Source organism: Protopterus annectens, chromosome 5.part0, assembly GCF_019279795.1.
Source record: "Protopterus annectens isolate FY-2018-M chromosome 5.part0, PAN1.0, whole genome shotgun sequence".
In the NCBI taxonomy this organism is placed as follows: domain Eukaryota; kingdom Metazoa; phylum Chordata; order Ceratodontiformes; family Protopteridae; genus Protopterus; species Protopterus annectens.
Window position 1 is genome coordinate 626606181 of NC_056735.1, and position 27029 is coordinate 626633209.

Here is a 27029-nt window from a genome sequence, read left to right on the forward strand (position 1 = left end):
TATGAAACTAGCTTTTTTGAGCAACAACAAGTCAAAAGCTTATAAAAAGTTTATAACAGTATACTTAGCCACAGCCAAAAGCGAGACCGCATCTGAGAGTAACAAGCGGTAAACGAGATCTGGGGAAGAGACATGTTGCATGATGGGATACCTCTTAGCCATGAACCAGTTGAAGACTTTGAGCTAGAATATGGCCGAGTCAGAGCCGAGGTTCAGCTCCAAACCCATGGGTAAAAATAAAGGCGAGATTGGACTAAATAACATCTGACATTTTCTCAGGTACTGAGTACTCCATTTATCTTAGGAGCTGTCCCTGACCTTTATGTTGACGGAACATGTGAAATGTTGTTCCACATTGTATCCAGATGGCCAATGTCCAAAACGTTTGAAGAAGTATGATATTCATGCATATATGCATATTTTATTATTAAGCAAGCAGTAAGTATCTGCGGACTGTTGGTAGTTAGGCATCATGTAGCAGCGAAAACTTTTCCAGCATTATGTATGCTTTCATTTGACAACATGAAGTACCTTATAAACTCCTTCTGGGTAAAGTTATTAAAATATCACATGCTCGTTATTGCCAAAAAAAAAACCTGTTTCTGACTTACTGATCATCAGACATTCCTGACCTGTGTGCAGACTTGTGTTGCGAAATCCTGGTTCACAATGCTACTATGTGGACACACAAGATGAGCAACTATGTACAGATATAACATTTATTGGTAAACAAGTATGAGCATTTGCAAAGTACTGGTAGTTAGACACTAGGTGGCAGTGAGAACAGCAGTATGTAAGCTTTCATCTGACACCTGTAATTACCAGATAAGCAAGCACCTTCCTTGGCAAAGTAGTAACAAAAGTTTAGTACTGCACATTTTCATAACTTGGAATGCAAACAAATCACAGCATCTCAATTAATGGCCATCTGAGTTTTGTCTTGGGAAGTCCTCAATGATTTGCCAGAAAGCTATACATTTTATAAGGACCATTTGAGAAATCAAAGACAGTAGAGAAGTATGCATTTACATGAAGTATCGAAATACAGAGGTCGACCTCTATACTCGAGAACCATCTGCAAATCCAGAATAAAATGGAGGACAAAAGTTTGAAATCAGGGACACATATTGCTCTTACATACTTCGAAACGTGGTAGACTAACACTATAAGAAATCAGGCACAGCATAGAGATAGGCACACACACATAAAGTATAGAACTGTAAGTCTCAAACTCTGACCTCAAAAAATATTGTTGCCACCTCTTCAAATGCCCAAAGTGGGACATTTTTGGTAAAAACATCAGATTTTGCAGGGCAAACCATACCTATGGCCAGTACAAAGGACAGAACTTCACTGTTTTGCCTAAATAAAAGCTTATTCTTGTAGCATTTTTGTTGCTTATTCTGTTTCTTATAAGATTTAGGTGTTTCAGATACAGAATAACTGTTTTATGCCACTATTACATAAAATACAGGAAATATGTTTGTCCTAAAATCTCAGGACATTTGCCATTTTTTCGATTTCTTTGCAGGACACACCTGCCCACATAGGGACTGTCCCTCGCAAAGTGGGATAAGGTAGTAACCCTACTCAAAAAATGAGGGAAAAACAGAAACAAAGTATCTATATGTAACACTCATCCTCTAATATAAAGGATCATGAACAAATCCAAAAAATAATGGTAGACAAACAGCCAAAGTCAAGGCCCAATACTGCTATTACACACTTAGAATGCTGCTACACTAATGGGTTTTGCATTAGCATGTATTTTCTGAAGGGTATGAAGTGTTAGACTAACTCCAGTTGTGCCCCCACTTATGCCAACCTGGTAATGTACAGTTGGGAATGTAAAAAAATTTTTATTCCTAGATTTCAAAATAAGTGGGTTATATACCTACGTTTTTGGACGACATTTTTATTCTGTGGAAGGACAATGTGACTGACATGAATGAATTCAGGGATTATTTGGAAAATATTTCCAGCTTCCTTAAATTCACAAATTTCTTCTCAGATTCTTTTATTAACTTCTTAGTTAAGGATCTTGTAAGTCAATTATTTTGTTTCCAAAATATTTAGGAAGGAAACCTTTTCAAACAATTATTTGGATTACCAGAGACACCACCCCAAACACACATAAAAATAATATTTTTAAGGGCCAGTTAGTAAGGGCAGCCCATATGAGTTCTAGTTGGGAGATTTTCAAGAACAAAATGTTGAACATTATTTCATTTTTTGAATACTAACTAGCCTTGATGTAGCACATGAATTGGGTGCAAGATTTAAACCTATTCTAGGTACAGGTAAAGAAAATGCTAATTTTTTTAAACCACAAGGAGATGAGAGCCACAGTCACTCTATGATTGTACCATATGGTGAAGGTCTGAAAGAACTTAAAGACATTATGAAGAAAAACTGGGTAATTTTTACTACTAATAGTGACCTGTTAAGAATGTTAGGTGGACAGTCCCAATTTGTTTACAAGATGGGGAAAAACTTAAAATATTTGGTTGAACATCCTACCCACATTCAAACATTAAATAACAGGGGCACTAGTAAATGTGCCAAATGTGCACAATGTAATTATATTTTTGAAGGACCATTGTGTGTCTTACCTTCTGTCACGAAACCTATTATATTTCATCAAGGCAATTGTGCTAGAAAAGGATTAGTATACTTGGCAGTGTGTACATCCTGCGATTTTTATTATGTTGGTAAAACAGAAAGATCATTGAGAAAATGCATCTCTGAACATACTTATTAGGAGTTATAACGAAAATAATGCATTATATAAACATTTATTTAAATGCAGGCAGTTTAAGTTCAAGTTTGGAATTTTGGAAGTTATCCAGAAGACCACTAGAGGGGGATGGTGGGAACTTCAAATCGAACGTAGTGAACTCAAATGGCAACTTGAATTAAATGTGAGTATATAGAACCTAGCATTAATGAAAACATTTCAATTTTACCAATATTAAAAACAAAGGCTTTGGTTAGGTAGATATGGTTCTGCCTCCTAAAAATATTTTTTATGGAACTGTATGTTTTTCTTCAAGGTTTTTACTTCAAGTTTTTTTAAAAAATGTCTTATTTCTTTAAATGTGTTTAACTGTTTGATTAATAAGCTACAAATTACTAAAGCACTCAACTTTCCTCAATTGTCTAGAGGAAAACAGTTTTTAGTACTTAATAAATAAGTACCTATCCAGATATGTCTATGGGTCAGCTCCCGGTGTTTTCTCCTGTCTACCTGATAAATCTGGGCATCTTGGGGCAATGCAGCAACTGCCTCATGTACACAGACAACCCTCTCCCTCTACCACCCAACACTACAACCTATGAGAGATGCACTTATATAGCCAAAATGGAAGCAACGCGCTCTTCCCCCAAGACTGGACTATACAGTCAAGAGGAGAGGGTAAACACTTGCACCACACCACACTCATCACATAGTCCCTCAAAATCTACACCACCAAAACACACACATAGAAACACAAAACACTCACCTACATTCACGGAGGCTCTCAATAAAAATCTGCCCAAGCAACAGAGACCTCCAAAGCAGAAACGCAAGCAACCTCCACCCCCCAACACAACCCAAATGACACATAGCCCACAGACTCAGTGTGCCACCCAACCACAGCCCATAAGGCATAACAACTTACCCAACACTCTAATCATAGGTGACTCTATAGTCAGGCACACTGATGTTTCACTCACCAGGCGAAAACAGGAGAAAGTTACTGTCAGCTGCCTGTCGGGTGCCAGGATCCGCCACATAACGCACGCACTCAGGTCACTTCACAAGTACAAATATGACTGTCACTGTCCATGTTGGTGTGAATGACCTGAGATGTACCTCCCTGACTACATGAAAAGAGACATGGAGGAGTTCTCCAGTCTTGTAGCCCAGGCAGGTATGACCCTAGCCCTGAGTAGCATCCTGCCATCACCCAGAATTATACCACAGTACAAGGACAAAATTATTGACTTCAACAATTGGTTAAGCTTCTGGTGTTATTCTAAGGGGATCCAGTATCTGTCTGCCTGGGATGACATGATTGACAGACCACCATGCTTTGCCAGAGATGGCCTGCACCTGTCGCCCTTGGGATTCCAGATATTGGCTAAGGCCCTTGTCACCCCTATAATGCCTTTTTTAGGCAAGGTTCAAATGACAAATTCACCACCGTAACAGGTACAAACAAGCAAAATCTGAGGATAATGCTACTCAATGCTAGAAGTCTAAACCTCAAAATGCACTCACTCAAGGCACTCCTTAAAATGGAGAACATCGACATTTGTGCAGTGACAGAGACCTGGTTCAAGGCTCCAGAGAGCATCTCTGCATTACCAGGCTATAATTCATACCACACCTTTCAGCCACCTAACCTGGACCGAAACACTAAAGGAGGAAGCATGTCCATATTCATTAAGGTTATCCAAACCTCCAGGCTAGTTGCTCAGCATAATGCATCTGAGATTATCCAAGTGCAACTAACTCTGAGCAAGACCACAATCCAAACTGTAGCTTGCTGAAGATCCCCCACCATGCCCCAGAATTCCCACTCCTAATTTCTTGATACACTGGAAAATATTAACAACCTAACACCCTAATGATGGGCGATTTCAACTACCCCACTATTAACTGGGAAAACTACTCTTTTGCTCAACGTTTTCTAGAATTCATAAATTCCAACACCTTGGATCAACTTATCCATACCCCCACCAGGGGCAGCAATATCCCAGACCTGGTCATTACCAACATGGGTGACCGGTGTTCCACACCAGAAGTCAATTCCTCATTGGTCAGATCCGACCACAAGCTAATCACCCTAGACATCCACATCCCACCCCCACCCACCATTAGGGAAACCACCATAAAAAATTTCTCCAAAGCCAACTTTACGCTTCTTAAGACAGAAGTGGCAAACTTCAGGAAACCCATGCCGACAGACAATAGGGGTACGACTGCTGAATCCTACACAAATGCACTTTATAAGCACTTACATGAGTGCATGGATCGTGCTATCCCTAACAGAACCAAGATGTTATACTCCAAAAAAAGGAAACCAATCTGGTGGTCCCCTACCATAAACAAACTCTACAACAGAAGAAAGAAACTGCTGCAAAAAAGAGCAAAATCCCAAGATTGGAGGAACTCCCTGGTCAGCCTCAGAAAAAAGCTGAGATCCCTCATAAAATCTTCCACAGCTAGTTACGAAAACAAAACTGCCACTGTTTCTAAAGACAACCACAAAGCATTCTATAGCTATGTCAAGAATCTTAATGGCAACACTCAGATCTGCTCTGAGTTACAGCACAATGGCACTAAATATACAGAACCAACTGATATTGCCAACATCCTGGCAGATAGGTTCAGTGTTAACTTTACCCCCCTCTAACCCCCTAAAGGGCCCATCTCTATACCGGAAGAATGCAAAGTTCCTGTAATCACGGCTGCACAGGTAAAAACCACACTCTCCAAAGCCAAGAACACAGCATCCATGGGACCTGGCAATATCCCAGGCTGCGTTCTACATGAACTACAGAACGAAATGGCACCCCACCTAAGTACCATGTTCAATCATAGCCTCACCTCAGGCTTTGTGCCCACTGAATGGCACACAGCGACGGTTATCCCACTCCACAAAGGGGGATCCACCACGGACCCCAGGAACTACCGCCCCATTAGCCTGACAAGCCTGGTCTGCAAGGACATGGAATGTATCATCATGGAACTTATAAACAAAGATATTGGTAATCTCCAAGCTCTGGACCCCACCCAGTTCGGGTTTGTAAAAGGCAGATCATGTCTCCTAAACCTGATAGACTTCTTTGAAGCAGTCACCAAAGCCGTAGATGAGGGTAAGGTGGTTCACACAGCCTATCTAGGTCTCGCCAAGGCTTTCAACACCATCCTCCACTCTGGAATTATAGATAAACTCACTAAACTAGGTATAAATCCCAATGTCACAAGATGGGGTGCCAACTGGCTCATTGACACAGCCCACACTGTGAAAGCAGCAGACTCCAAATCCGACTTCAGACCAGTGACAAGTGGAGTACCACAGGGTTCAGTTCTGGGTCCTCTCCTGTTTGGTATCTACTTCTCTGAAGTACAGGCTAACACAGAAGGTCTTTGGTTAATGACGTCTGCAGATGACTGCAAACTATGTGCCATAATCAAAACTCCTAACGATGTGGACATCCTACAAAAGGGCCTCACTGAGACAGATGCCTGGTGTCAAAGCCATGGCCTCAAGCTCAATGCCAAAAAGTGCACTGTCATCCCTTTTGATAAAAACTCTGTACCCATGAACTACCACATAGGCAGTAGTCTACTTAACACTGAAAGTGTGATAAGAGACCTTGGGACACAGGTGGATAGTAGTCTCTCCTTTGATAATCACATCGCCACAGTAGTCAGGAAATTCTTCTACGTGGCACACCTCATCACAAAAGATTTCTCATCCAGGAAAAAAGAGGTAATTGTTCCCCTCTACTCATCACTCATTAAACCCATTATGGAGTACAATGCCCCTTTTGGTATGTACCTCACAAGACAGCTACAATGACTGGAAAGGCCGCAGAAATATCTCACAAAGAGGATTACTGGCCTCAAACAGATGCCCTATGCAGGCCGTCTGAAAAAACTCCAGCTTTACTCCATCGTATATCGCCTACTCAGAGGCGATCTCTGCCTAACATACAAAGCTATGTCAAACCCAGAGCTGTTGGACGTGCTCCACTTAAAGAAATCCCAATCCCTCCAAGCTACACACTCTAGGGACCTAAACTTTTTCACCACAATAAGCATAACATGCTAGAGGGAAAGATTCCTATCCCAGAGACTTCCCATACTCTAGAACAAACTATCTATCTATATCAAACAAAGCTCCTCATTAGCACTCTTCAAGAAAAATCTTGATGATTGGGTGGAAAATAGGAAATAAACCCCAGGGATCTCTCCTGTGGCTATGCCCAACAGGGGCACAGGAAAATAATTTTCTTGGGTGGCAAAAGCCAGGGTACCTTTTTGGCTAGGCTTATATAGGTCCTAGGGCCAATAGCCTAGTACCTACCTATGAACCTATGAATAGTATTATATAACCATAGGCATGTGGTTATGGTTTATTCTGATGAAGTCTCAGAACTTTCAGAGATGAAAGCGCTACATGAACTGGCAGCTGTTTTGTATCCTTTTGGAAGTTTGGTGTTCCTTTATGTTATACTATACAATTGGACTGACTTACAATTCTGGTGCAGCCACATGTTGCTCAGTATTTATTCATTTGTTTTCAAAGTCTGAGTGCCTTTTTTTGCATTATTGCTGCATTCTCCAAAACAGAACAGATGTGCCATTGCAGACACAGATGATACTCACCTGTCGGGACAGACTTATAGACTGTTTTTTTTTTTTTTGTATTTTTTTTGCACTGTTTTTCCACCCCATGTCTGCTAAATATCAAGCCCCTAAGAACAGTCATCCAACCAGTAATGCGTGTACTTTGTGCTCTCACAGGCATCCCAGCCATGACACGATTTTTTTGTTTATGAATCTAACCTCTCCCAGTGTGACACGAGAACTTGCATTATCATCAGGGGTGCCTACACTCCTCAGTCCAGGTATGAGTGCTCTGAACATGTGCCAACAGGGGCTATCATCATTGGCTTGTGCAGCCATGCCCATGTCCTTCCTACCGGGCCACCAACTGGATAAGGCTGTGCCACTGGAGCTATGGCATAAGCTAAGTGCAAACCTCCATACCTCCACTCCGCATAGGCATCTTATCAGCGTGCCTTGTCAAGCCCCTGAACCACTAGTCAATCTCAAACTGCTTGGGCTGTAGTCAGGGCTTAATCAATATAAACTACCAGTGTAGGCAAGCCTTATGGAATTTAACAGAAGCTAAAGAATACAACTCTTGCTTGGCATGGCAGTTTGTCAGGTCTGCAAGGTACACCTTTACTGATGAATAGCTGAGCTCTGAATCAAAAATGTCTGACAAACAGAACTTTAGGAATAGCTGGGTGTGGATCAATTCACTTGTGGTATAGGCAGACCATATTAACAAGTTTACATTTACAAACATTTTACATCACATATATTATTATATATCCTATAATCTAAACAATATTGCATATATTATTCAATTTCCATTATCTTTTAAACCTCATTCCTCCTCCAAAACATTTTTCTGCATGTATCGTTCCCAGAATTTCCATTTTTTTCTATGTAATTTGCTCCTAACCTTTTCTAAACACACCACTTCCTGTTCTTTTATCTCTGTTACAATGTTCACTACTTCCAGTATAGTTAGTTTAAATTTTGATTTCCATTTTCTAGTAATTACTTTTTTGGCAGCCACCAGAATTAAAATTAACAAGGCCTTACTATGTCTTGGCAATTCAGATCCAGTATCCCAGCTCAAAAAATGATTTCCTTAGTTACACTCATTTGCTCACTCAGTATTTCTGATACAGTACTCCTTATGTAATTATTAGTCTGTCGACTCATTACAAAACATATGTTCCCAGTTACCTCTTTCTTCCCCCATCACACCTCCAACATTTGCCTTCTACCTGAGGAAAAATTATTTGGAATCTACTTGGGGTATAACAGTATCTATGTAAGCACTTCCAGGCAAAAATCCTAAATCTTCTAGATTTTGTTGCATATTTGAGAGTCATACATATGTCCTCGCATTGTTTCTTTGTGAATTGCATATCTAATCCCTCTTCCCTATCTTTTCTGATATCTTCTGATAGATTCCTATAGCAGCTTCTGTTCTAGATTCGATTAAAAACTCTACCAATGAAGGTTGTTCATTTAGGATTCCCTTTTACCTTTTCTCTTTGTTTAAACTCTGATATCAATCCCTGACAGGGAAGGCCATCACTAGCCTGCAATCCAAATGTCTTCTTGGCCTCTTTCCATTCTATTACCTTTCCCTCTCTAATTATTTGTTCCCAATAACTTGGTTCATTTGCCATCTTTATCCAGTAAATTCCAGTCCCCTCTCATTTGTTCTCTGTATACCTAATTGCAGTCATCCCTATTAGCAAAATCTCCTTTTTCCATTCCAGTGTGGGCTTATTTCTTAGTATACCTTCTGATACTTTATGAATATAATATTCTCTATGATTGTTATTCTCCTTAAAGATCTGTGTCCAAAATCCCATTCTTTCCTTAATTCTTGAATTATCCCCTGCTTCATCATCACCCCTTTCCACTTTTAATTTTAGCTTTCTGCTTGTGTTATGCCTAAGAGCCTTAACTGTGTAGCTCTTAAATATCCGTTCAAATCAGGTGATCCTAAACATCCTTGTTCTTTTGGAAGGATCAAATTATTCAACTTGACTCTTGCCCTCTTCCCCTCCCAAGTAAAATCCTGCAGTTCTTTATTAAGTACTTTCCACAACTTCTCCTCTGGTTGATAAAAACATACCTGATCTGTGCATAAAACTAAAGGGACTAAAAACTTTGTTTTTGCTTGTATCTTGCAATCCATATCCATAGGCAAGATCTTCCAGTTTCTCAGTTTTTGAATTACCATTTATTTAATCTCTTCTTACATATCATTAGCTGCCATAACCAAATATTTTTTAATCTATAGTCCTTAATACTTATTTTTGTAATTTCCCCATAAATATGGGTATTGCTGGACCAATACATGGGTGGGTACATGGTTTATAACTATAGCTTTTGTTTTATCTTCATTAATTTTATACCCTGAAAAAAATGGAACTGTCTCAGAATATTCCACAATACCTATTCTGGTTCCACCAGGTACAAAATAATATCATCTGTAAATAAACTCAACTTTTCTTGAACACCATACCAATTATATCCATGAATTTCTAAGTCTGTTATTTTCTTTGACAATAGTTCTAAATATAATGTAAATAATAAAATGAAAAGAGGGCACCCCTGCCTAAATCCTCTGTTCTGACACAATTTATCAGAAAAGAGCCCTCCAATTTTGATGTTTCCCTTCAATCCCTCATTTAATCTTTTAATTAACCTTATTATTGTATCACAAAATGCAACTGCTTCTCTTCCCCTTCTCATAAAATCCCAGCTTACTGTTTTAAATGCTTTCTCTGCATCAAGATTCACCACTAATAGTGATATTTAACTACATTTTGCTTCCCTCTGAATAATCATTGTTCTCTTAATGTTGTCAAAGGTTTGCCTTCCTCAACAAAACCACTTTTGGTCCATGTCTATCAATTTTGCATCACCTTTGCAATTATTTTAGCCATTCTAGACATAAACACTTTATAATCATGGTTTAGATTTGAAATGGACCTATATGATGGTAGAGCAGATTTTTTTTTTTTTTTTTTTTTTTTTTTTACGATCTTTAGGTATTATAACAACAACAGCTTTTTTTCCTAGGATGTTGGTGCCTCCCATCCTTTTAAAATGCTGTTAAATAAAACCTTCTAGATCTTTAGCACTTTCTTCCCCAGAATCTTCCAAATGTCTACTGGAATACCATCTATTTTTGGAGATGTTGTTGTTGACTGGTTATAGGTCACCATTTTTATCTCATCTCCTCTTACTTTAACTGTTAGTTGTTGAGCCTCATCTACCTTTAACCTTGGCATATTTACATTTTCCATAAATATTTCCATTTGTACTTTTTCAAGACTGGATCAATGTTACGTTATTTGCAGCCTGTACTGAAAATTCATTTCATTACCTTGATATCTTCTGGTTACATAGTCTCTGAGAAAATGCAGAATGTCCACCATCTTGCTTAAAAACCTTGGATTCCTGGTAATGAATGGAAGTGAAGTAGTCAAGATGTCAGCTTTAGAGTATGAATGTTTGGGTGCACCTCCCCTTTGGTATTAGACAACAGAAACTTTCTCAGAAGCAGAATAAGAAAGGTTTGCACCTGAAACCCCTGCAACAGTGGTAAACACTCCAATAGGGAGCAATTAAAATAATATTGGCTCAGTGGAACTTGACCTTCTGTATGAATTTCATCATCAGAGGAAACAGAAAAATCACAGAGCAACCACTTAGGCTAGTTCTGCACTAAGAAATTCCTGGTCTGTGTACTAGATGGAGGGATGAGGGTGAAAATGTCCAACACTCTGCAATCATTGGAGCTGCAAACAGATCACACAATGGAGTTCCCCATCTCAGGAACATCACAGCAGCTGCCAAACTGAGTGATCACTCCTGGTGCATCAAAAGGTAAAGGCAGAGTCAGTTTGCAACACAGCTGGCTACCCCACAAATAAATGTGGCAACCAGAAAATGGTGGGTAGAGAGTGCCCAAAGGCATACTCTCATTATTTCCAAACTCAGTGGACAGAACTTTGTTCCACCCGATTTGCTGTTGTACCAGAATACAGCCATACTGACGGACTGTATAGCTAAAAACTTAGGAGGGAAGACTCCTGGAGCACCTAAAGCATTAGAAGTGTCTCTCTCATCTCCAAAACTCTGATGTGTAACGATAACTCCTGACAGGATGATGTCCTCTAGACCATCTGCCTACTGAAAATCCTCCTCCCCCTCACACACACACACACACACACACACACACACACACACACACACACACACACACACACACACACTAGCACAGAAGCCTTGTGTAGTAATCACGGCCAAAGATACAAGGACAAAGAAGAGGTTGCCATAAAGGATGTTAGGTCCAGCAAAAGCAGACTGCTATTACTGACATTTTGGTCTGGATGTGAACAGGTAGGAAAATTATGTTTGGGAATGACCCTCAACCATCTGCTCTTGGAATTCTTGCATCCCTGAGAGAGCTGAAGAGATAACTGCCCCCATCAACTGCCAGGAAGTGACCTGAGTGTGAGTCTAGGAAGGCATGAATGCCTCTTGGGGGGGGGGGGGCACAACTTCCCTGAGATCACAGTGCCCCAGTGCCATTGGTCTAGTGACACTGTTGGGATTCGGATGACTGGGACTGATCAGCTCCACATCCTCTTTGCTGTGTGCTCTGTGGGCATGATGAAAAAAAGGTCTTTCTCTGGCTCCTTTGAATCCTTTGAAAGGAGTGCTAAAATAATGAAATATTATTCCAGTGGTAGAGAAAGATTGCCCTTTCTCCTTCATGTACTTTAGATGTTGGCCAGTTTCAAGTTCAAATAGTAAAGGACTCTTAAAGGATGCATCCATAAACACTGACAGTGTTCTAAGCAAAAGTGGTAAAATGAAAGGCATGCCTTTACAGGAACAGGTGTTCATGTTGCTGGGTTACAGTATTTCTGTCCTGTTACCTCTATGCCTTCAGCTCCTGTAGTGAGCTCTGCTTCCGACTGGGTACGTCCAGCAGTTCGTATTCATACCCTAGCTCAAGAGTCTTGTGCTTTCCCCCATCAGATAGGAAGTCTCCTTTTCTGCTGACTATAGGCTACAGTAAACTGGGCTGAGCTATTGGGGAACAAATCATGGCAAAGAGGAGCTGAACCCCACTATTTTCTCACTGTATGCTGTATTAAAATACAATACTCATGGTATTACAGCATGATAAACAGTTTGCTTTTTTGGACGGGGGACTTCAGTCCTTTTACTGCATTCTGACTTGTAAAAGTGTTGCATTCATATAACAGAAACAACGATGAAATACAGAAAATAACTGTTTATATCAGGTAGTGCTTCCCACAAACACCATCAGTATATGCAAGGCTTTGCTCTTCATTTTTTTTTCCTGAGCACCAACCATCCTGCTACAGACTGTCCTTCAGGTACTATCAGTCACCTACAATAACATGCTGTGCTGGTGTGCAGGTTCATAGATAACAGAAATTCTATTTGCTAACCAGATAGGCTTATTATACACACAATTCCTTTTCAGGGGTGACCTAGGAGCACAATCTGGTTAAGTGACTTGCTCAAGGTCACACAGTAGACAAAAGAGGGATGAGGGAATTGAACTCTGTACCATAGGAACGACAGCTTGTAAGCTTAACCTCTGTGCCAATTGCCTCTAAGCCTTCAGCTGCTGTAGTGAATCCTGCTTCAGACTAGTATCTCCTTTTGTTTCATACTTATTATGATTTTTTATTTTATTTATTTTACATTTGTTAACCGGGTTAGTCCAGCTGAGCATTAGCTCGTTTTCAGTGGAGACCCGAGGAGAAAAGCTCCGCAATCAGTATTAACATTTTACATACAGTCAGCAAGAAAATTGCAGTGGCAGCTAAAACAATTAGAGAAATAACATTTTACAATAAAATTTTATAGAATACAGTTGGGTACAAATGTTAGAGATCAAACTGCAAAAAGCATTTACAACAAATCATACAGAAATGCAGTAGAGTACAATGTCAGAATTTTTACAACAAAAACTTAGGTACAATGTCAATGTAGGGAAAACAGTGTTCATTATTCCTAAGTAGTTATATACAATACAGGTACATATGGAGTAGTAAGGTAGTGTAGAGGTTAAGCAACGAGACAGAAAGGTAGATGGATATTAAGACAGACAGTGGAAGAGAAAGGAGGGATGAGAGACAAGCTAGGGTTAGGTAGTTTTAGGGAGGATGACTACAATGGCAGGACAATTTATTTATTAGATATTCTCGAGTGGCTAGTTTGAAATGTTTTGTTTGGTTAAGGGACCTAATTTCTAGGGGTAGTTGGTTCCAAGTTGTAGCAGGGTTATAGTTATAAAGTAAACACCCTGATTTGGTTTTGGGTTTATAGATCTGTAGGAAGTCTTGGTCTGAGCCACGTAATGTCCTGGTTGGGGAATATTTAGTTATAATTGATTGAAGGCTAGGGCAAAAAGATGGCAGTTAGAGTGGATAATTAACAGTTGCTGTAGTAGCAGCAAATGAGGGAATTCAAGCTACTGCAACTGTTTAAGAGATAGGCAATGGTGTGATTTATAGGTTTGGTTTGCAACAAATCTGGCAACTTTATTGTACATAGTTTCAAGTCTGGTTATGAGTGTGGTGTTAAGATTTGTGTATAACTGAGAGCTATAAAGGACGGTGGGAAGAAGAAATGCATGGGAGAGAGTTATTCTGGCTGAGTTGGTTAAATGTCTTTTGTTTCGGTAAAGGAGTCCGAGTTTCTGGTGAGTCTTTTTGATAGAGGTGGTGATTTGGAGATCAAATTTAAGCTGATTATCTATTATGACTCGTAGCAGTTTAGTGCTAGGGTCAGAGGTAATGACAGTGTTATTGCTAGATAGGATGGAAAATGTTGTTTTGAGATTGATGAGATTTTTTGGGAGAAAGAGTAGGAGCTTAGTTTTCTTAGGGTTGAGAATTAATTTGTTGTCACAAAGCCATGTCTCTATGGTGTTGAATGATGCTTGGGTAGTAGAGTGGAGGTCAGATGGATTTTCAGCAATGGTGATGACTGTAGAATCATCAGCATATTGTACTAGTGTGGAGTTGGGACAAGAAGTGTAAAGTAGGTTGGTGAAAATATTGAAGAGCAGTGGCCCCAGTATGGATCCTTGGGGTACACCCATTGGGACGCTTGGGGGGGGGAGAGCAGAGTGCCATTTAAGAGCTTGTTGGTGGTTACAGAGATAGCTGGAAAACCAGGATATGGTGTGAGGAGAGAAACGTAGGTGAGAGAGTTTGTCTAGGAGGAGGGGATGGGAACCAGTGTTTATTATTGTTACGAGCCAGTGATACACTATTAATGAAGGACATTAGTGTAGTTGTAGTGCTGTGTTTGGGATGAAATCCATGTTGTGTGTGTTAGAAGGTTCTGTTGGAGAAGGTATTGCATTATCTGCTTGTGAATGCATTTCTCAAGAATCTTGGAGAGGGGAGACAGTATAGCAATTGGTCTGAAGTTTGATGTATCAGAACAATTACCTCCTTTAAGTATGGGTAATGTGTAGAAAGTTTTCCATATTGATGGAACGTATGACTCAGAGATAGATCGGTTGATCAGGATGGATACTGGATAGGCTAGGGGTTCAGCAGCTATATGTAGGAACTAAGATGGTAGGTTATCAGCTGAGGGAGAGCAGGGTTTGAGTTTAGAGAGTAGAGATTTAATATATTTAGTTGAGACAGATGTAAGAGAGAAAGAGTTAGAAGGAGGGGAAGATGAGAAAGTGGGGTTTTTAGTATTTTTACTAGTGGGGAGGTCATTAACTATGGTAGTTATTGAATTACATCAGACAGACAGACAGTTTCCTGTTCTGCTGTAGGGAGACGGACCATGAATGTGAAGAATCATCACTTACCTGGTTCCTAGGACAATTCTCAGCAGTTTCCTCACTCTTCCCAAGCCAGTATTCACATGCAGTTTAAAACACCTGCTTTTACATGACAAAGTAATGGCACCAATACATGGACTCTTAAGTGAGTGAGTCCTGCTACTGTCTACTTGTCTACTATGCTTATTTGCATTTCCTTATTTTGAAAAAAAAGGGAACCGTCTATACAGTGATTAGCTCTTCTATTCCAATACACCTCTTTAGTGATTCAAATTCCCTTCTGAGCTTATGTATGGAGATAACTACTGACAAAGGCCTAGGTCAGGAATAAAAGAAGTGACAGTCAGGAATAAAAGAACTGCAGAATTGTTATTTCTTACCAGCTAACAAAGTGTGAAGGCAGAAGAGGTTCTTGTTTACATCCATCAACTTTCACCAATGTTGCTTTCAGGGCTTTGAAGTTGGCCTCAATATCTCTTTTAAGGATGTTAAATGGCAGATACCAGGTGAACTGTTTTAAAACTTGCTAAAAAGGAAACAGGGAAGCACAAATATCAATGTTAAGTCAATTATTAGCTAGCATTTGCAAGAACAAAGTCAGATTATGGTCTGCACAGCCAAAATATTTACAAATGTACCAGATTACGGACATGCATCTTTTAAAGCTTATTTTATGTTTTGTATTGTTTTATACTGATATATTTATTTGGAGATCATTTTGAAAACAGTTTCCAAATATGTCCAAAAATTATCATTAATATAAAGCCCTAACAGTAGGCCTTTCACAGCAGGCCATGCACTGTAAGCCTTCATTACAAGGTGGCATTACTTCATACCACAATTCCTAGCACTGCCTGCTTGGAGCCATCCCTGCCAACATGCTATATTTCTTCCAAAGCTATCTGATCACAAGTGCCCCACCCTGTATGAAGAGATGAACAGCACATTTCTGCCACATATAAAATCAGACATGACTTTCTGGTCCAAAAACAGGAAGAATAAAGAAGTGTTTCTAAATTTTGGGAAAAGGTACAAAGTCAGAATGAAGTACAAAAGTTGTCAGAAGGAAGGTGAAGTAATTAACCCACAATCATGTTAACTAACATCCATTTGAAAATCTAATGAAAGTAAAATTTATGAAGCTACTCCATTTTTGTTTAGGGTTTATCTCATCAATACCCTTGGAAAAAGTCCCAAGATATTCACAAAGTAGATGAAGTCTCACAGTAAGAACCCAAATAAAACATACTTTAAAGAGCCTGGCTGTATACAACTGGTTTTCAACTAATACGAGAGAGTCCTTATTAAGTTGAAAACAGGAGGCAAGACACGCAGAATTATAATCCCCTGTCATGTCAGGTGGCTTAATAAATAACCAGGAGAGAAAGGAGATGTGCTTTGCTTTCCATGAAATCTATACTCAAATTTATTTTTACCAAATAATACGCATATCACAGCAACTAGTTCATAATGTAAAAAAATTATAGCTGATATCTTCCCATAGGAGCCTATAACAGATGGCATGATAGAGCTTTTAATTTTTCAGGACAGCTTTAAGCATGTAATCCAGAGATTATTTTTGGTGAGAACTCTCTGAAGTCCTTTCAGTTGCTCAAGATGCCTACAGATATACATGCTGAAACATTATAATGACAAGTCTAATAATGGAACTATGACTTCTCTGGACCTAGATGAGACACCCTTAAAAACATGCTGTGCCAAATACAAAGATTTTCTAATGATAACTGTGTCATGGTGGTCAAAGGAAAATGTATTACTATCATAAATCCCCAGGTGCCTGATGACTTGGTCTTTTTTGAGGGAGGTGTCATTTATATGGCACACAGTGAAGGCACTAGATTTCCCAAAGTTAATTATACTGAATTTATTGGCATTTAGGATGAGCCTATGAGTAGCACACGAGAGTCTAATCTAACCCTTGATGAAGTATCAGAGTATCAGAAGGGGATTTGACAACACCCAGTTTACAGTATTTGGAAAATTTAGTAGACCATAGTAATTAGGTTTATGAAATTACATCAGGGAAGTAGAAGCCAGAGAGAATGGGGCACAGGACACAACCCTGTGGGACACAAGTAACATTTCTGACTACAGCAACTACCCCCACCCTAACAATATGAGTTCTATCAGTGATCCATTTTGCTACCCAGCCAGCAGTGTAAGGGTTAAAGTTGACTTGAATGAGTTTACTTATAATGCCTACATTAGAGATTATGTCAAGGGCCTTACTAAGGTTTAGGTAGGCAGTGTGGACAATCTGACCCTCACCCAAAGCCTCAGTAAACTTTTCAAGAAATCAGCCAGGTTGAGCAGATATGATTTATCTTTAATGAATCCAAACTGGATGGAGCCAGAGCTTGAAAGTTTCCTATGTCACTGTATATTAATTAAACTATTGTATTTTCCATACTCTTACAGACAATGCTAATGAGGCTAACAGGTCTGCATTACTGGGGTCAGTTGTGGGGCCACCCTGTGCAATGAAATGGATGTTATCCACCTATCCGAGATATAACATGTGGACATAGGTTAACGTGAAATTGGAAGTGCTGGGTTAATTTAGCAATTCTCAACATGTATCTGGGGATATTATCAATACCAGCACAGCTAGTATTCTTGATTTTAGAAACTGCAAAAAGGATCTGATCCAGAGTGATATTTGGAATGACAAATTTGGGGGTAGGAGAACAATGGGATAAGTAGCTGGAGAGAAATTTTAAAGAAAATTTGTCATGGAGTATACAGACAATAGTTACATGGTCTGAGTACGAGGAAGCATTTGAATTAAACTCCACACAGTATCGTGCACTACGTCTGCTTTTCACAATGTAACTAAAGAAGGCCTTGTGATTGTTTTTGTTGGCATTGCAGTTTCCTCCCTCATCTGCATTTCACTTTCACGTCACACTTATGTATATGAAGTTATATCATTTGCATCTTGCACGCTCCTTATATGATGGCTCTCTGAATATGTTTTGCAAGTGTCCATCATCTACTTCCACCTGAAAGCTTTACAATTGTCATATTAATGCAATTCCTCACATCCATACACTTTCCTTAACAGGTCCTTTTCCTAAGAATATTTCTTTTGTACATCTGTAAATGCTTTTGCCTTATAAACAACTAGTTGATTACCTTGTAAGATCCCATACCATTCCTACTGGAATCTACTTGAAACACTACTGCCTTATTTGCTTCACTGTACTATAATATCAGAGTATCTGCAACTATTTTCTTGAACATTTTAAACACTATTTTCTGTTCAAAGTTCAATTCCCAAGCTGCATCTTTAACAATTTTCTTAGAAGCATATTTATTTCAGATATATTAGGAGCAAACTTTGCAAGGTATGTCATCATTCTTGAAAAATCTTTAACACCTTTCTGTCTTGTGGACTTGGTGTATGTAAACTGTTCAGAATTTGTTTCTATAACACATTTCAAACACTTTGATGCTAGACTATTGCCCATGAATTTTAGACTGATACTAATTTTACATATGCTTATATTTATCTTGGAATTTTGCTGTCTTTATCAATTTAACAATTATATCATCATTTGCTCATGCTCATCATGTGTGTGATACCCACACTAACATGTTCATTATATTTCCAGCACCTTCTATGCCTTCAATTACTTGTGTAACAGCTCTTAGGAATACCTCAGGTGTTGACACAATACTAAATAAAAGACTTCGAATTGTATAACTTCCAGCACACATATATATATATATATATATATATATATATATATATATATATATATATATATACAGATATATATATTAAATGCACACAACTTGAAGCTTTGCTCACCTAGTCTTATCTGCCAGTATCCCTGTTATACATACAATATTAAGAAAAAGTAAGCATTTCACATTATTCAGAGCACTTCCTCAATAATCAATAGATAACTATAAGTACTTAACACATCTTGCAGATCAACACAAATGCAAATTGTGTCTATCATTTGTAATATAATCATATTATTCACTCATGCTGTTGGCTCCAATTACTTCTTAATCATACTTAGGCCATTCATTCTTCTCAGTTCCTTGTCAACTTTACTTCCAAATGCTATGGATACTTTTCCTAGAAGCATGTATTAGTAGCAGTGCATTATGTTTTATATGTATGTAGTATTCTGTCTTGAATATGTGTTTACTATTTTTCTCAATACTACCCGTAGTAATCCTGAAAATGTTTAACTGTTATTGTTTATTGTAAATAATGGAGTTTTATATGGAGTTTTTCTCCCTAGGCCTCTGCTGAAAATGGGACTTTGCCCACTCGGACTTTCCTGGCAAACAAAAGAGAATAAATAAATTAAACTTAAATTTCATAAGCTTCTGAATAAAGTGGAATTATTATGCAGGACACCATTACCATGGTTCTGCAGAGTAAACAAGATGTCTTTGTGACTGTGACTGATTCCGAATACATACTGTTCTTTAATGTTTGCATTTTGCATCGTTAGTGATTACAAGCCAAAGGATCCACATATTAGGAAAACTAACTTATTTGACTGCATCTATCAGAAAAAAAGCTTAACATTTCTTTGCATATGTGCTCCCATCAGTGGTTTTTAATCTAATGGTGCCACCCATTGACTAGAATAGGTCAACAATTTATGCAGAGCTCTCTTTCTTATTTGCCAACCCCAGTAATTAAAAGGTATTTTCTTGCAAGATAATATACTTTGTATCTGTATCAAGTTTAAATTCTACATTATCTTCATTACTTGTCAGCATTTTATTCCAGCAATCATTTTTGCACTTTTGTTTCACTGATTCGGATGCATTTTCAGTCTTCATTGTATCATGTTTTTTTCTCTTTGACATTACCTGCAAAAAGTTATTTTTCATATTTCTGGTCCAGAACACAAATTATTTTGAACATACCTATTTTTGTTTTTACACTTCTTTGCAAAACATCCCTTTCTAGCACAAATTCCATAGGACTGAGTAAAAACTAGACAATACCTCCTGCCACTGTTACAGCCACACTTACTACAAGCCTGAATTTAAAAGTGTTGAGGTCAGGTTGGCCTCCATTCTGGATCTTCACATGGTTCTCTTCTTTACATCCATTACTTTAACATGTCTTGACTGTATTTCTTATTTTATCTTTTTATTTCATTCAAATTTTATTTGACATACATTCTTTTTTCTGAGTTAATTCTTGCATCTGTACAATAGTATTTTCACTGCACCTACACATTTATGGCTTCTGATAATATCAGATCTGTCTTAATAGCCTTCCCTTGATTCATCTTGGCTTACACCACAAATTATTTTATTATTAATAAATCATGCAGTTCAATGAATTAACAGTCATGCTGTGCTCTTCAGCGCAATAATGTTTGCATTTATTATCTCTGTAGGATCTTGTGCTCTTGTACAGAATAAACATTCAATGAACAGAAAATTACTTCTGGAATGAAGATAATTGCTATTTTTAAGCAATACTATCTTGTCTTTCTCATCAACAAGAAAAGTAAAATGTTAAATATCTTTATGATTTCTTTTCTAGAAACATGCAGGAAAGCAGCACACAGAAGACTTTCAAGTTTTCTAGGTAATCTACTTGCTGAGAGCTACATTTAGTTTCTGGATCCTGAGCTTCCAGGTTTGTGCCAAGTTTCCTTGAAGCACAAGAATGAAAGGATGGTGTAGTTCAGTCAGTCATACATCAATTGAAAATTATAAGTCTCTACTTCTGAACAGAAAGTCTTTAGTAAGCAATGTATTTATTTATTTACTTCTCTAAATGTATGTCTTGAGTTCTGGCAGATATGTCACCACTCTGACAATGTGACACATAAGTAGGCTTAATAAATAATACATAGAGACAGTAATTTAGACTAAACTCCATAAAGACTATAGTCCAACTGACTTTTTCTCAAACTGATATGTATCACTTTGCATGTAAATAACTATGGCAAGCTCAAAAGCCTTAAAACTTAAACCTTTTTTTTTAAAGTGTCATCCAGCTTTGAAGAAGTTGCCAAAAGCTCCTCTACAGACAACAAATGGAAGTTGTTTTCATGCTGTAACCACATGACTAGTTTAAATCGCAGGTCCTGGTTTTGCCTTCCTATGTATCATACTTACTTAAAATTAAACATATTAAGCATTTTAATAAGAAATACCTTCTATATGGATGTCAGGCTCTTCTTCCTCTACTACACCTTACAGACATTATTTATTTATTTATTTATTTTACTGTTCGTCTCTTCTCTTTTAAAATTGGTTGCTCATTTCCTTTTATTGTGCCTATTTTGTTTTAATAATGCTGCCTCCTCAAACACGTTCCTAATACTTTCAGTTTTGAAAATCCTCAGGTCACTTACTGAATATATACATATATATATATATATATATATCAGTTCCACTAATTTGTTGAAATAGTATCTCAGTTCTTTAAAATTAGTCGTCAACAGTTAAGTCAATGAAGGAGCAATGCTGAAAATAGTTCTATACACAGAACATGTCTGACTTTCCAACTATCCTTTAAGTGATTTAACTTTTAAAGAATCAAACATAGCATTACATAACTGTTCTGCATGAATTACCCAACAGCCTAACATAATAATCATTACAAACTAATCCTGTCACTTTACCATAACTAGTATAATGTTGCTTGTTATGACTTATCTTGCTAAAGCAGCAGTTGTTTTATAGTTGCTAACCTCGGGTGGCTATTTATCAAGTGTCTCTCTCTCTCTCTCTCTCTATCTCTAACACATACATACACACACACACACACACACACACACACACACACACACACACACACACAAACACACACACACACACGCACGCACACACACACACACACACACACACACACACACACACACACACACACACACACACACACACACACACACACACATCTAAACATGTGACTTTTAAAGCAAGTTACATGCACTGAACCTCTACAAGACTGCATAAACTAACTGGCAAATATCTTGCTGCTAAATCATAGCAGCCAGACAGTCTAGTCTCCCTAGAAAACATAAAAAAAAGAAATCAGTAACTGCACAAGTATTACAGGTATCACTTTCGTTAGTGATACTAGGAATCATATCCACAGTAACAAAAATATTGAAGAAGTTATGTGTTGCAGAGAGATGCAGTTATGACTACAAAGCAGAAGATGGGGGTTTGAATAGAAGCCCCACCGCACTGGAGGAGTCAGACAGGGAGACAGAGAAATGAAAGAGCATGGCCTGCTGTCCTTTCTTGGAGGGAGGGTTGGGCACAAGCACTCGGTGAACACACAGGGTTATGTGATTTCTCCAGTGGAAACCAGCAAAACTCCTACCCATGCTGGAGAATAGAAGAGCACAGCTGTTTGCTGGTAATGCCCTTATGGAACTGAGAGGTGGCTGGCATGTTTGTGCACTGCACACACCCTTCCCTCCCAAAACAAGCATGCACAGGGGCTGTATAGTATATAGAAAAACTGTGTGACACCTTTGATGGCTGCCTAAATGATAGCATCTTCAGATCGACCCTTACTCCATAATGGGGAACAAAATGTTTGACTGGCCAGGAGGGGGATGATGATTAACACTCAATGGGAGCAAAAAACCCACAAAAAAGATTGTGTTGGAGAAATACAATCTACATTCATTTACAAAGGGAGTACATAACTTGCACCCCCTAGTTATTTTTAATATCAACTTTTTTTTCTCCATGAGTTTGTCTTGGATTGGCAGTGCAGGTATTCCTGGTGACAGTATAACCCTTTTCAAGCCCAACTCCTCCCAAATCAATGATACTCATTCTTCTGTGGAGCTACCTGGGTGTTTAATGCTTCCAGGCTGAGGTCACAGCTCTCCCATAACTGTGATGATGGGGCTCCTGTGGGGAGCTGACTGAGGCTGTGAGCTACTAGTGCTGTTCTTTGAAAAGGGTGAGTCAGGTTATTGTTTTCTTTTTAAATATGTGCTGGCATCATTATCATGACTACAGAACAATGAGGCATGGTTACTCTGAAGGACATCCTCTCACCTGTCCCTGATATTGCTCATATTTATTGTCTTCTCCTCATAAAGTATATGATTTTCTGACCAATTGTTGAGGACTGCAGTCACTACATAATAACAGATACTTGAATTTAAGACTTCATAACCTTCAAAAAATGCAGGCTACTATAAAACCTGCTATTCTAACAACTTTTTAAGTATAAAATGACAATATTTAAAATCTATCCCTAAGTTTGAGCCTTTGACCATCATTTTTTGGCTTTGTCCTTGATTCTTGAGCTAAGACGTTCTATGCAACCCATCCTGGGCCATACTCCAGCAATGCCCTCCTAGGGGATTCCACTTTCTTGGCCGATCAGTCATTTCTGAGGTCCAACCATCACCAGTGCATCAGAAATAGCCCACCTCCACTGGAATGTCATCCCCCATCCCAACCCCTGAAGAAACACATACAGGCAAAGTCCTATCACTCCTTTCTCTTTTCAAGCCTTCTCCAACAGGTGGGCAAGCTGCTAATCAAACTCAGGTTGCCTGACTTGAAGTCAGGGCTTTACCTCTCTGTGTTAAAGGAGTTGGCATTAAAACCAATGCTGAGATGGCTGCACCTGGAGGGAAAGGGATATTACTGCTGTCCTAGTGATCTCCAACAAAATAGTGTGTTCATCAAATGTATTCGGCCATACCAGAGTTTTCATGCAGGCCATTTCATTACATCTTCTTTATTTATCCTCTGCCATCAGCACATTATTCATTCCAAGTGCTATCATGGAAATGAAAGATGACCCTCTGCTGGACTCTACCATGAGGTGGCCATGTTGTATAGTGGCTTTCTTGATACAATGTCATCAACATGTCTCTGCTTTTGGACTGCTTGAATAAATCTTTTAATTCACAGTAGAATGCCTTTTCAAATGTTAATGAATGGTGCATGATGCAACATTGATACTCCAAGCCTAGTTTAGTCTGGGATGTGCAGAAACAAACATTGTTTCATTCTAGGACACCGATACTATTTTCTAAATTTTATTTTTTTCTCTTTTCTGGCAGGACTTTATTTCTTTACACTCCCTTTTTCACTTAATGGCCACATAAATGGAACTTAACATGGTAAAATAATATATGGGGAGCTCCATGCAAAGATTTATAGAGGTCATATTCATATTAGAGCCTTACCTTTTCTGTTTATTATGCTAAGCATATTTCATATAAAGGTGAAGTCAGGAATTACTGGCTCCTAGTAACCACAACATCTTGCCTACAATTGTATTAATGATAACTTGAACCCTTAACATATGTTTAGGGTCCTGCTTTTGGAAATCACATTTATCACTGACAGCCCCTCCTTATAAAACTGCGATACATACCCCTTGAGGTCCTTCTACTTGTCATAGATCATATTTTAAAGAGCCCCCCAGTTTCACTGTCCAGTCCATCCATTACAATTATCAGTAATTTATTTTGTCTAGGTTTACTTTTTCCTTGTTGAGTACAAACATGTCAAGCATATCCAGACCTAATTGCATCTAACACTTGCTTGTGACTCCTTTTATCTCACCTGATTTGGAGCTGTGAGCTGTTGTGGTTTGAAGGCCTTATCAGAATGTATGAAAATGACCACAGGTGAGCATCAGTGCTCAGTGCTGGGATCTTTCCTTTTAGGATTTACCTTTCTGATCTCCAAGCAGAAAGCTAAAATCTTTGGCTAAAAAATTCTGCATGATTTCAAAACAGCATTTTTATTGTCATCCTCTAACAGCCAAACCCAAACCGTGTCTAGTAACCTCTTGGTGTACTAAAATGGGCTCAAACTAATTGCTAAAGACTGCAGTATTGTCAGTTTTGGCAGAAAACTTATCTCCTACCCTTATTATGCTGTACAGACAACATACCACTCCAAAATGAAAATGCAGTCAAGGACCTTGGTATGTGATTGATATCTCCCTCTTTCATGATCATCATATGACAACAGATGTCAGGAAATCATTTTATTTGGCACATCTAATTGTGAAAAGAATATAAAGTCCAGAGAAGTAATTGCTTCCTTATACTCAGTATTGATCAGGTCAGTTATCAAGTACAGCTCCCCCTTTGGGATGTACCTTACTGACCATTTCAAAGAATTAGAAAGATCCCAAAGGTTCCTAACCAAAACAATCAAAGATCTAAAGTCCCCGAACTACTAGAAGTGGCTGGAAGCTTTTTTCCCTTATTTAGTGTCTTACAGACTTTTGAGGGGAGATTTCTGTCTTACTTACCATGCCATTAGAGACCCAGTTGTGCTGGGCATTTTGTATCTTTGCAAGGCCAATATCTCCACCAGTACTAGAACCAGGTATCTAAACCTTCACCAACAGATATATAAAACATGGTAGAGAGACAAGTTTATTACCCAGCACCTTACAAACCTCTGGAATTAATTACTCAAATATGTTAAATGGTGCAACTTACAATCTTCCTTCAGTCATAACCTAGATAACTGGATGGGTATCCACAAATTTATGCCAGGATTAACCGGTATGGCCCACCAGCAGAAAAGAGGTGCAGCCTTAGAAATGGTACTGAGAAGGTGTGAATGGTCATAGGACTCAATTGCCTTAGAATATCTATGAATCTATGTACCACTGTTTCTTTCCCATTCATGATTTCTAAAGGTCCTAAAAGAACATCATTGATTTTGCCTTCTTTTTTCAGTGTGCAGCTAAAATGGGAAAAACATAATTATTTGTTGCACACATTTTAGCTATGTCAACACAGACTATAACATCTACATTCCCCCACCTTCTGTAGGAGCTCTGTCAACTGCTAGCTAGTCCAGAGGATTAAAGCTATGAGCTGATAAAGTCTGGTTCCTGTAGCCCAGGATTTAATTCTGTCAAACTTCAGCTGCCTACTGTGTGACATCCAACAAGCCATTTAACAAGACTGAGTCTCTGTCAAGTTTCCTATTATATGCAAAGATTAAAAGGCACTTGTGGTTAGTAGGAGACAGATGGCAAATGTCTCATGGTACGCACTTCTGATAATGTCATATAATTTAAACTGACAGTGACCCCTGCCGATAAGTCAGCCACTGTCAACATGAAGTATTAGTGTATGTCATATTATTTAGAGCAACACTGATATGTAACTAAATGCTTAAAATAATACAATAACATTTACTTATGCTAATACATAGTTGAATGATTACAACAATGCAGCAGGATTTATAGGTTCATAGGTTCATAGGTAGGTACTAGGCTATTGGCCCTGGGGCCTATACAAGCCCAGCCAAAAAGATACCCTAGCTTTTGGAACACAAGAAAATTATTTTCCTGTGCCACTGTCAAGCAGAGCCACAGAGGTGATCCCTGGGGTGAATTTCCTATTTCCCATTCAATCATCAAGATTATTCTTGAAGAGTGCTAATGAGGAGCTTTGTTTGATATAGATAGGTAGTTAATTCCAGAGTATGGGAAGTCTCGGACAGGACTCTATCCTTCCGGCATGTTCTGTTTATTGTGGTGACAAGGTTTAGGTCCCTAGAGTGTGTAGCTCGGAGGGATTGGGATTTCTTTAAGTGGAGCATGTCCAACAGCTCTGGGTTTGACATAGCTTTGTATGTTAGGCAGAGATCACCTCTGAGTAGGCGATATGCGACGGAGTAAAGCTGGAGTTTTTTGAGACGGTTTGCGTAGGGCATCTGATTGAGGCCAGTAATCCTCTTTGTGAGGTATTTCTGCGGCCTTTCCAGTTGTTGCAGATGTCTTGTGAGGTACATACCAAAAGGGGCGTTGTACTCTATAATGGGTCTAATGAGTGATGAGTAGAGGGGAACAATGACCTCTTTTTTTCT

General features: G+C 38.7%; 1 protein-coding gene across 3 annotated transcripts in view; it reads right to left on the reverse strand.

The window, feature by feature from the left end:
- Positions 1-27029, reverse strand: part of LOC122802714 — a 265703-nt gene that overhangs the window by 43404 nt on the left and 195270 nt on the right. For all 3 annotated transcript variants that reach the window (XM_044072468.1, XM_044072467.1, XM_044072469.1), the window contains exon 7: positions 15563-15708. In XM_044072468.1, the coding sequence (XP_043928403.1) occupies positions 15563-15708 (146 nt within the window). The remainder of the gene's footprint in view (positions 1-15562; positions 15709-27029) is intronic.